Genomic DNA, 12,324 nt, shown 5'->3' with positions numbered 1-12,324 from the left:
TCTCTATCCACCTTTAAGACCCACCTTAAGACACACTTGCTTAAAAAAGCATATGAATAGCAGTGTGAATATCCTGAACACATGATACATAAAGCTTGGCTCCCTGCAGACGCACTTACCAGAACTCCCTCCTACTGTTTCTGTACGTTCTCCCTACCTACCAATTAGACTGTAAGCTCCTCGGGGCAGGGACTCCTCTTCCTTAATGTTACTTTTATCTCTAAAGCACTTATTCCCATGACCTGTTATTTATATTATCTGTTATTTATTTGATTACCACATGTATTACTACTGTGAAGCGCTATGTACATTAATGGCGCTATATATAAAGACATACAATACAATACAAAAGGATCAGAGGGGACAGTGACTGTCACTGTGAGAAGGAGCAGAGGGGACAGTGACTGTCACTGTGAGAAGGAGCAGAGGGGACAGTGACTGTCACTGTGAGAAGGAGCAGAGATGACAGTGACTGTCACTGTGAGAAGGAGCAGAGGGGACAGTGACGGTCACTCTGAGAAGGAGCAGAGGGGACAGTGACGGTCACTGTGAGAAGGAGCAGAGGGGACAGTGACGGTCACTGTGAGAAGGAGCAGAGGGGACAGTGACAGTGACAAGGAGCAGAGGGGACAGTGACAGTCACTGTGAGAAGGAGCAGAGGGGACAGTGACTGTCACTGTGAGAAGGAGCAGAGGGGACAGTGACAGTCACTGTGAGAAGGAGCAGAGGGGACAGTGACTGTCACTGTGACAAGGAGCAGAGGGGGCAGTGATTAAGATACAAAAAATTAAGAAACCCTGCTTTAGATGGTGGTACGGTCAGAGTTACATTGTAGCACATTCATTTCAATTCACTGTAGCATATTTTGTTTCTGACATGAAGCGCAGCCCATAAGCATATGTTAAACAGACCAAGAGAGCTGCATTTTGCAATATTCTTCTAGTATTTTGGAAACAAAGAAAGAAATCACACAAGTGCCCATCTGAGCAGTGCGCACAGGGAAGTCAGGGGCAGATCTGAGCCCTGATTCTGCTTACATAGGATATTAGGATCACTTTGGATAAATATCTACTTCTTGCATCAGTAACTTCTAGTCTTAAAGCAGCAGTGCAAGCTGCCGTTCCTCCCCCTTTAATATGTGCATCAATACAATCCACACAATGATAAGTAATCAGCTAATATGCAGATCGATCAGCGAAGATTTGGCTCAGGGTTCACTAAATGGCTGTTAGTGCAGCAGAAGAGGACCAAAGATGCAAAGTTCTGTGGGGAAGATCATGTGACCAGGCAGTCACTAGATACAATTGGTGCACTGCTAGAGAGAGGGCAGGGCTCAAAAATGGGTGTGCTAGAGCCTGTTTCAATACATTCAATACATTTAAAATTTCTTTCAGAATTGTTTATAAAAAAAATGCTACAAGTATTTTCTCATAGTGCAGAACTGATTTATTAAAAGAGCAACACGTACAAAATTGGTTGGTCTGCAGCTGTAAAGCAGCCCTCCTTTTCCCCCCCACCCCTTTCTATACATAGGTGGGGAGAAGGGGTCTGTGGCAGGACGGCCTGTAGCCGAGGTCAGGGAACAGTCCACACGTATAGTTTCAGGATAAATAAAAACGTTCAGTGGCTTTATTTCTCCACAGTAACATAACATGCGGTTACACTGTCCCTTTAACAAAATAAATCCTGCTCCACTTTGGGAGAAAAACTGACTAATAACACAGCAGACCTATCTAGCAGGCTGGCTGGCTAAACCAGAACCAAACCATAAGGGTACTTTAAGCAGTCAGTAAACAAATGAATAATCCTTACTTTAGTTGAAGTAGTCTTTGGTGAAATTCCTCTGGCTAAGGGCTCACGCAGCAGTGTGCTTCTCTCTCTCTCTCTCTCTCTCTGGCAGCTACTGCCAGTCACATGATCCTTTATCTACCTTGCTGGCTCTCAGGTGTCAGCTAAAGAGTTCTGATTTCCTAACTTCCACCTGAGTTAACCCTTATGAGTGCTGGATGAAGCACTCAGACATATGTCTCCCAGGCGTAACTGATAGGAGTTGACTTCACTCTGTCACATACCTCCCCTGTTTGTGTGTGGCTAGTGTCCCACACGGCTGAAGCCCGACCCTCCACTCCTTCCCTTGACAAAAAATCAGCATTTCCATGGTCCTTTCCAGGTCTATGCTGAATATCAAAAGAGAAGGGTTGGAGGGCAATATACCACCTGGTCAACCTTGGATTTGTGTCCTTCATGGTGTTTAACCACTTCAAGGGCGTATGGTCAGTGACCAGGGTGAAGTGTACTCCGGCGACATAATGTCTCAAGGCCTCAATTGCCCATTTTACAGCGAGGCACTCCTTCTCAATAACGGAATACCTCACTTCCCTTGGGAACAGCTTCCGGCTGATGAACAGTATGGGGTGTTCAACACCATCAAATTGCTGAGACAGCACTGCTCCCAGTCCTACCTCTGAGGCATCCGTCTGGATGATGAAGGGTTTTTTTAAATCTGGGCTCCGAAGACCGGGGCCCTCTGACAGGCACTTTTTTAGCATGTCAAAGGCGTCTTGGCACTCCCAAGACCATTTAACTTGGGTCGGGGCACTCTTTTTTGTCAGATCTGTTAGGGGTGCAGATATTTCTGAAAAATTGGGGATAAACCGCCGGTAATACCCTGCTAACCCCAAAAGGGAGCGGACCTGTGTCTTTGTCTGTGGGGTGGGGACTTCCTTTATGGCGGCCACCTTGCTAGCTAGTGGCCTTACTATCCCTCCCCCAACGGCATAGCCCAAGTACTTTGTAGTGGATTTACACAGGGCACATTTTTTTGGATTTGCAGTGAGCCCTGCTTCTCTTAAGGACGTTAGGACTGCCCTTAACCTTTTTATATGAGACTGCCAGTGTCTGCTATAGATGACAATGTCATCCAAGTAGGCCGCGGCATATGCCCTATGGGGTCGTAGTACCTTGTCCATTAACCTTTGGAACGTGGCTGGAGCCCCATGTAACCCAAATGGCATAGTGATGAATTTGGTATAAACCGAGAGGGGTGGCGATGGCAGCTTTGCATTTGGATTCTTCCGCTAGAGGTATCTGCCAATATCCTTTCATGAGATCTAGGGTGGAGATATACTCTGCTTTACCAAGCGAATCAAGCAATTCATCCACCCTAGGCATTGGATATGCATCAAATCTGGATACAGCATTTACCTTTCGCAGATCCATGCAAAACCTCACCTTCCCATCTGGTTTAGGGACCAACACGATAGGGCTACACCATTCGCTGTGGGACTCCTCGATCACGCCCAATTCCAACATGTCTATTATCCCCCTCTCTACCAGGTCTTTTCGGCCCTCTGGCAATCTATAGGGACGGGACCGTACTTTTACGCCAGGTTCTGTCTCAATCCTATGGGACACTAAATCAGTCTGCCCTGGCAGCTCCGAAAAAACATCTGGGAACTGGTCACATACATCAAGTAGGTCTGACCTTTGTTCTGTTGTTAACTGCTCTCCCATGGGAACCTGATGGTCAGTGTACATACTACCCTTTGGAAGCTTTGGACCCAAATCCGTCTCTCCTTCCCGAGGGTGAATGAACAGCGATCTCATCGTTTTCCAGGGAGGTTCACGTGGTAGATTTGTTTACCCTTCCTGGACCCTGGTTGAGAGATCTCATAGTTCACCTCCCCGGTGCGGCGGAGAACTTGGAAAGGACCCTGCCACTTCGCAAGGAGTTTACTCTCTGATGTCGGTAGTAGTAGCATCACTTGGTCCCCAGGTTGGAAGACCCTCAAGCGAGCATTTTGGTTGTACTGCCTATCTTGACGTTCTTGAGCAGATTTGAGGTTTTCCTTCGCAAACCGACCTATCATGTCTAGGCGGTTTCTAAGGTCTATGACATACTGAAGGGTATTCTTGGAGGGGGAGGGCTCCTCCTCCCAGGATTCCTTCAGTAGGTCGAGAATACCCCGAGGTTGGCGTCCATATAGGAGCTCAAACGGGGAGAAGCCTGTGGATGATTGGGGAACTTCTCGTACCGCAAACAGGAAAGGGAGAAGTTCATCCCAAGCTCGCTTTTCAGTGTCCACAAACTTCCTAAGCATAGTTTTTAAAGTACGGTTAAACCTCTCTACCAATCCATCAGTCTGAGGATGGTAGACCGAGGTCCGGACGGATTTTACCTCCAATAACTTCAGGACATCCTGCATTAACTTTGCCATGAAATTTGTTCCCTGGTCAGTTAACATTACTTGTGGAAGTCCTACCCTAGAAAACAGTTCTAACAGCCTGTGAGCAACCTGTTTAGCAGTGGCTGATCTCAGAGGGAAGGCCTCAGGATACCTGGTGGCATAATCAACAACAACGAGTATAAATTTATGTCCGTTCGCAGAGGGTTCTAAAGGTCCGACCAGATCTACCCCAATTCTCTCGAATGGGACGGCTACCAAGGGCAGAGGAACCAAAGGAGCCGGCTTCTGTCCTTTTTGGCTAGTTAACTGGCATTCAGGACATGTCTCACATAGTTTCATGATGTCACCATGTATGCCTGGCCAGTAAAACCAGGACGAGATGCGGTCCGTGGTCTTATCTCTGCCCAAATGACCACCCCATGGGAGAGTATGGGCTAGGGTAAACACTGTTTTAATCAACCCTTTAGGGACTAGCATCTGTCGAATGACCTCCCCTGTTTGTGTAACCTTATTCACACGATATAGTATGTCATTCAACAGTTCAAAATGTGGAAACACTTTTACACCTTGTTCATCTATTATCTTGTTGTTGACCTGTACCACCTTCTCATATTGTCTAGCCAGAGCTGGGTCCTCCCTCTGCCTCTGACAGAAGTCAGGAAGATCCAGGTCTGGCAACACTCCCGTATCTATCTGTTCCCCACCCTGGTCATCCCCGGCCATGACCTGCAGTCCTTTGGGCTGACTAATGTTACCAAAAGTCCCAGCCTTTCTTAACCAGTCCTCTTTTTCCGCACGTCTCTGTTTACGTGTCTTTGGGACATGGTGTCTACGGGGGAAAATCTCTGGGGGAAAAGGGAACAAGTCTCCGGGCTTCTCCGGTACCAGAGAAGTAGGCTCCGTAGGAGTAGGGGCCAACAATGTTTCGAGGTAGGGCCAGTCTCGGCCAAGTAGAACAGGAGCAGGTAGCAACTCCCACTAGTAGGCTAGCCTCTTGATCCTGGATACGCAGTGTAACGATCGCCGTCGGGTATCTCTTTGTATCCCCATGGATACACTCGATATTCCAAGGAGAGTCATAAGATAGTCTATTGCTTGGAATTAGGCCCTCTAGGATCAGGGTTTTTCCAGAGCCCGAATCCAGCATGGCGTTTACTTTTGTCCCCTCCAGAGATGCTGGGACTAACCACGGATTGTGGTCCCCTCGGAGACAAGCTGTGGCAGTGGTTCTGCCATATGAACAGTCCATTTCCTCATCTCCTGAGTCCGCAAACTCGGTCGTCCGCGGAAGCTCTCGACGGGGCTCGGTGTTTGGACCTCTCCGCTGTTGGATTGGGTCCTCCCTTCTGGTTGGTGGGGTTATCCTCTCCACTGGGTGGGTGACAGGAGTCCAGGTTCTCGGGGAATACTGTGGTTGGCGGCCTCCCTTGAGTGATCCAGTGGCCTCGGACCCAGGATGGGCGTCTCTGCGGGAGTTTGTACCAGGAACCCTCCGAGATGGGAAAGGGTCTTCCGATCGGGTTGACTGGATCTCCCGAGCTGGCGGGTTGTAGACCTCTCGATTGTCTGCTCTCCTGCCTCTAGTATCACCGGAAGCAACTGGTGTTTGCACCGGCCGTTCCCAGCTATCCTGTTGGGTGTCGTCGCCCAGGAAGTTTTCCACCAAGCGGACCGCTGAATCCAGGGAAAATGCAGTGTGTCTTTTTACCCAGGAGCGGGAGGAGGGGGGCAGTATCTGTATGAACTGCTCGAGCACAAACTGTTCAAGGATCTCTGCCTTGTCATGTTTTTCCGGTTGTATCCACCTGGCACATAAGTCTACTAAGCGGTGGGCTACGACCCGGGGTCTGTCTCGGTTTGTATATTTAACTGTCCGGAACCGCTGTCGGTAGGTCTCTGGCATGAGGCCTAGGCGATCCAGAATAGCAGCCTTTAGTTTCTGATAGTCCATGGCCTCGTCCGCTGGAAGAGCCTGGTAGGCTGCCTGAGCTTCCCCTATGAGGAGTGGAGCCAGAGTCGTTACCCAGCGATCAACTGTCCAGCCGTGGGCCGTGGCTACCCTTTCAAAAGTGAGGAGAAATGCCTCTGGGTCTTCGTTTGGCTTCATTTTAGGCAGCATCACCGGTGGGTTATTTGGAATCCCTGGTCTGCCTGGGTTGGGCCTTCGACCAGCAGTTGGAGTAGCTTTTCCTCTCGCCGGGCCTGTTGCTCATCTTGCTGGGCTTGTCGCTCAGCTTGCTGGGCTTGTCGCTCATCTTGCTGGGCTTGTCGCTCTGCTTGCTTCTCTGCTAGCTGGAGCTGTTGCTCAAGGAACTGAGAAAAAAATTTCTCCATTTTTTTTTTTTGTGTGGCCCTTCAGATACAGGGGCCGTCCGACATTCCACTTCTGACACCACCTGTGGCAGGACTGCCTGTAGCCGAGGTCAGGGAACAGGCCACACGTATAGTTTCAGGATAAATAAAAATGTTCAGTGGCTTTATTTCTCCACAGTAACATAACATGCGGGTACACTGTCCCTTTAACAAAATAAATCCTGCTCCACTTTGGGAGAAAAACTGACTAATAACACAGCAGACCTATCTAGCAGGCTGGCTGGCTAAACCAGAACCAAACCATAAGGGTACTTTAAGCAGTCAGTAAACAAATGAATAATCCTTACTTTAGTTGAAGTAGTCTTTGGTGAAATCCCTCTGGCTAAGGGCTCACGCAGCAGTGTGCTTCTCTCTCTCTCTCTCTCTGGAAGCTACTGCCAGTCACATGATCCTTTATCTACCTTGCTGGCTCTCAGGTGTCAGCTAAAGAGTTCTGATTTCCTAACTTCCACCTGAGTTAACCCTTATGAGTGCTGGATGAAGCACTCAGACATATGTCTCCCAGGCGTAACTGATAGGAGTTGACTTCACTCTGTCACAGGGTCCACGGAGCGGGACCACCGGGTTTCATTTATATTTATCCGAGAAGGTGCTGCTGGTTACTTCCTGGTTGTTTAAAGACCTGCGTCACACGGGCCAATAGGAAGCAGCGACGGATGACGTTGCAGCTTCCTATTGGCCCGCGAAACGTGGGAGGTTAGTAACTCAGGATCAGAGGAGTTAGCACGGTTCAGCTCCAGAGACCCACGGCTTCCTATCGCTGTAAAAACTAATAGGGGTGACAATAAACAGAGCAAGTGGAACTGCCCCTCTAATGTCCCCTTACACAGCATCTTCCTGCTCTGTAATGGGTGACATTACACTAAGGCAGGGGTGACCAACTCCAGTTCTAAAGGGCCACCAACAGGTCAGGTGTTAAGGATATCCCTGCTTCAGCAAAGATGGCTCAATCATTGGCTCAGTCCACGACTCAGCCACCTGTGCTGAAGCAGGTATATTATTAACAACAGACCTGTTGGTGGCCCGTGAGGACTGGAGTTGACCACTCCTGCACCAAGTATTGTCCCAAACTCTGTCCTGTGCCTCAGTGTATCATGGTGATTTTGCCCTTGCCGATCTGTGCCCGCATACCATTGTACTTTGGCTCTGTGTCAGCTTGTGATTTGGGGAGCCTTTACGTGACACAAGTGATATAATATGAAAAGTAATATATAGTAATATGACAGGCACATACCTGGAGACCATCCTCAGACACTTCTGCTTCATGGGAGAACGTGGGGGACCCTGCAAGCACGAGAGAAAGGCCCGTCGTATTAATACATATTCCTGAGACCATTTGCAGTGCTATATTATACTGTCTGCGCTCTCTGTGCTGCTGCAAGGCCAAATCAGCCCCTACAAGTGTGTGACCGTGTACCACATCCTGCTCTGCATAAAAAGCGACCCGTGGAAAGCACTCTTCAGTGACCAGAGTGAGATACAGCTGTGTACGTGCTATCCGGGAAGAGAACGAAGGAAGAAGCGAGAAGAGCTGTGCGCGTTCTAGTGAGGGATATGTATAGGTGTTCTAATGAGGGAGCAGAGTGAGGGGTATGTATATATGTTCTAATGAGGGAGCAGAGTGAGGGATATGTATAGGTGTTCTAATGAGGGAGCAGAGTGAGGGGTATGTATATATGTTCTAATGAGGGAGCAGAGTGAGGGATATGTATAGATGTTCTAATGAGGGAGCAGAGTGAGGGATATGTATAGGTGTTCTAATGAGGGAGCAGAGTGAGGGGTATGTATATATGTTCTAATGAGGGAGCAGAGTGAGGGGTATGTATATATGTTCTAATGAGGGAGCAGAGTGAGGGATATGTATATATGTTCTAATGAGGGAGCAGAGTGAGGGATATGTATAGGTGTTCTAATGAGGGAGCAGAGTGAGGGGTATGTATATATGTTCTAATGAGGGAGCAGAGTGAGGGATATGTATATATGTTCTAATGAGGGAGCAGAGTGAGGGGTATGTATATATGTTCTAATGAGGGAGCAGAGTGAGTGATATGTATAGGTGATCTAATGAGGGAGCAGAGTGAGGGATATGTATAGGTGTTCTAATGAGGGAGCAGAGTGAGGGGTATGTATATATGTTCTAATGAGGGAGCAGAGTGAGGGGTATGTATATATGTTCTAATGAGGGAGCAGAGTGAGGGATATGTATATATGTTCTAATGAGGGAGCAGAGTGAGGGATATGTATAGGTGTTCTAATGAGGGAGCAGAGTGAGGGGTATGTATATATGTTCTAATGAGGGAGCAGAGTGAGGGATATGTATAGGTGTTCTAATGAGGGAGCAGAGTGAGGGGTATGTATATATGTTCTAATGAGGGAGCAGAGTGAGGGATATGTATAGGTGTTCTAATGAGGGAGCAGAGTGAGGGGTATGTATATATGTTCTATTGAGGGAGCAGAGTGAGGGATATGTATAGGTGTTCTAATGAGGGAGCAGAGTGAGGGGTATGTATATATGTTCTAATGAGGGATATGTATATATGTTCTAATGAGGGAGCAGAGTGAGGGATATGTATAGGTGTTCTAATGAGGGAGCAGAGTGATGGATATGTATAGGTGTTCAAATGAGGGAGCAGAGTGAGGGATATGTATATATGTTCTAATGAAGGAGCAGAGTGAGGGATATGTATATATGTTCTAATGAGGGAGCAGAGTGAGGGATATGTATAGGTGTTCTAATGAGGGAGCAGAGTGAGGGATATGTATATATGTTCTAATGAGGGAGCAGAGTGAGGGATTTGTATATATGTTCTAATGAGGGAGCAGAGTGAGGGATATGTATATATGTTCTAATGAGGGAGCAGAGTGAGGGATATGTATATATTTTCTAATGAGGGAGCAGAGTGAGGGGTATGTATATATGTTCTAATGAGGGAGCAGAGTGATGGATATGTATATATGTTCTAATGAGGGAGCAGAGTGAGGGGTATATATATATGTTCTAATGAGGGAGCAGAGTGAGGGATATGTATATATGTTCTAATGAGGGAGCAGAGTACAGGATATGTATATATGTTCTAATGAGGGAGCAGAGTGAGGGATATGTATATATGTTCTAATGAGGGAGCAGAGTGAGGGATATGTATATATGTTCTAATGAGGGAGCAGAGTGAGGGATATGTATAGGTGTTCTAATGAGGGAGCAGAATGAGGGATATGTATATATGTTCTAATGAGGGAGCAGAGTGAGGGATATGTATATATGTTCTAATGAGGGAGCAGAGTGAGGGATATGTATATATGTTCTAATGAGGGAGCAGAGTGAGGGATATGTATATATGTTCTAATAAGGGAGCAGAGTGCGGGATATGTATATATGTTCTAATGAGGGAGCAGAGTGAGGGATATGTATATATGTTCTAATGAGGGAGCAGAGTGAGGGATATGTATATATGTTCTAATGAGGGAGCAGAGTGAGGGATATGTATATATGTTCTAATGAGGGAGTAGAGTGAGGGATATGTATATATGTTCTAATGAGGGAGCAGAGTGAGGGATATGTATATATGTTCTAATGAGGGAGCAGAGTGAGGGATATGTATATATGTTCTAATGAGGGAGCAGAGTGAGGGATATGTATATATGTTCTAATGAGGTAGCAGAGTGAGGGATATGTATATATGTTCTAATGATGGAGCAGAGTGAGAGATATGTATATATGTTCTAATGAGGGAGCAGAGTGAGGGGTATGTATAGATGTTCTAATGAGGGAGCAGAGTGAGGGATATGTATATATGTTCTAATGAGGGAGCAGAGTATGGGATATGTATAGATGTTCTAATGAGGGAGCAGAGTGAGGGATATGTATATATGTTCTAATGAGGGAGCAGAGTGAGGGATATGTATAGGTGTTCTAATGAGGGAGCAGAGTGAGGGGTATGTATATATGTTCTAATGAGGGAGCAGAGTGAGGGATATGTATAGATGTTCTAATGAGGGAGCAGAGTGAGGGATATGTATAGATGTTCTAATGAGGGAGCAGAGTGAGGGATATGTATATATGTTCTAATGAGGGAGCAGAGTGAGGGATATGTATAGGTGTTCTAATGAGGGAGCAGAGTGAGGGATATGTATATATGTTCTAATGATGGAGCAGAGTGAGGGATATGTATATATGTTCTAATGAGGGAGCAGAGTGAGGGATATGTATATATGTTCTAATGAAGGAGCAGAGTGAGGGATATGTATATATGTTCTAATGAGGGAGCAGAGTGAGGGATATGTATATATGTTCTAATGAGGGAGCAGAGTGAGGGGTATGTATATATGTACTAATGAGGGAGCAGAGTGAGGGATATGTATATATGTTCTAATGAGGGAGCAGAGTGAGGGATATGTATATATGTTCTAATGAGGGAGCAGAGTGCAGGATATGTATATATGTTCTAATGAGGGAGCAGAGTGAGGGGTATGTATATATGTTCTAATGAGGGAGCAGAGTGAGGGGTATGTATATATGTTCTAATGAGGGAGCAGAGTGAGGGATATGTATAGGTGTTCTAATGAGGGAGCAGAGTGAGGGGTATGTATATATGTTCTAATGAGGGAGCAGAGTGAGGGATATGTATAGATGTTCTAATGAGGGAGCAGAGTGAGGGATATGTATAGGTGTTCTAATGAGGGAGCAGAGTGAGGGATATGTATATATGTTCTAATGAGGGAGCAGAGTGAGGGATATGTATATATGTTCTAATGAGGGAGCAGAGTGAGGGATATGTATAGGTGTTCTAATGAGGGAGCAGAGTGAGGGGTATGTATATATGTTCTAATGAGGGAGCAGAGTGAGGGATATGTATAGATGTTCTAATGAGGGAGCAGAGTGAGGGATATGTATAGGTGTTCTAATGAGGGAGCAGAGTGAGGGATATGTATATATGTTCTAATGATGGAGCAGAGTGAGGGATATGTATATATGTTCTAATGAGGGAGCAGAGTGAGGGATATGTATATATGTTCTAATGAAGGAGCAGAGTGAGGGATATGTATATATGTTCTAATGAGGGAGCAGAGTGAGGGATATGTATATATGTTCTAATGAGGGAGCAGAGTGAGGGGTATGTATATATGTACTAATGAGGGAGCAGAGTGAGGGATATGTATATATGTTCTAATGAGGGAGCAGAGTGAGGGATATTTATATATGTTCTAATGAGGGAGCAGAGTGAGGGATATGTATAGGTGTTCTAATGAGGGAGCAGAGTGAAGATATATGTATATATGTTCTAATGAGGGAGCAGAGTGAGAGATATGTATATATGTTCTAATGAGGGAGCAGAGTGCGGGATATGTATATGTGTTCTAATGAGGGAGCAGAGTGAGGGATATGTATAGATGTTCTAATGAGGGAGCAGAGTGAGGGATATGTATAGGTGTTCTAATGAGGGAGCAGAGTGAGGGATATGTATATATGTTCTAATGATGGAGCAAAGTGAGGGATATGTATATATGTTCTAATGAGGGAGCAGAGTGAGGGATATGTATATATGTTCTAATGAAGGAGCAGAGTGAGGGATATGTATATATGTTCTAATGAGGGAGCAGAGTGAGGGATATGTATATATGTTCTAATGAGGGAGCAGAATGAGGGATATGTATAGGTGTTCTAATGAGGGAGCAGAGTGAGGGATATGTATATATGTTCTAATGATGGAGCAGAGTGAGGGACATGTATATATGTTCTAATGAGGGAGCAGAGTGAGAGATATGT

The 12,324-nt window shown here is 46.0% G+C and overlaps 1 protein-coding gene across 1 annotated transcript in view; it reads right to left on the bottom strand.

Moving 5' to 3' along the window:
- The window catches only part of SPRED1 (sprouty related EVH1 domain containing 1), a 155,301-nt gene that overhangs the window by 15,934 nt on the left and 127,043 nt on the right, over positions 1-12,324 (bottom strand). Inside the window, exon 4 of the mRNA XM_075613234.1 lies at positions 7,795-7,844. Coding sequence (XP_075469349.1) covers positions 7,795-7,844 — 50 coding nt within the window. The remainder of the gene's footprint in view (positions 1-7,794; positions 7,845-12,324) is intronic.

The sequence above is a fragment of the Ascaphus truei genome, chromosome 9 (genome assembly GCF_040206685.1).
Source record: "Ascaphus truei isolate aAscTru1 chromosome 9, aAscTru1.hap1, whole genome shotgun sequence".
Taxonomy (NCBI): Eukaryota; Metazoa; Chordata; class Amphibia; order Anura; family Ascaphidae; genus Ascaphus; species Ascaphus truei.
Note: the sequence above shows the minus strand (reverse complement) of the source record. Positions and strands in the feature narration are given on the sequence as shown.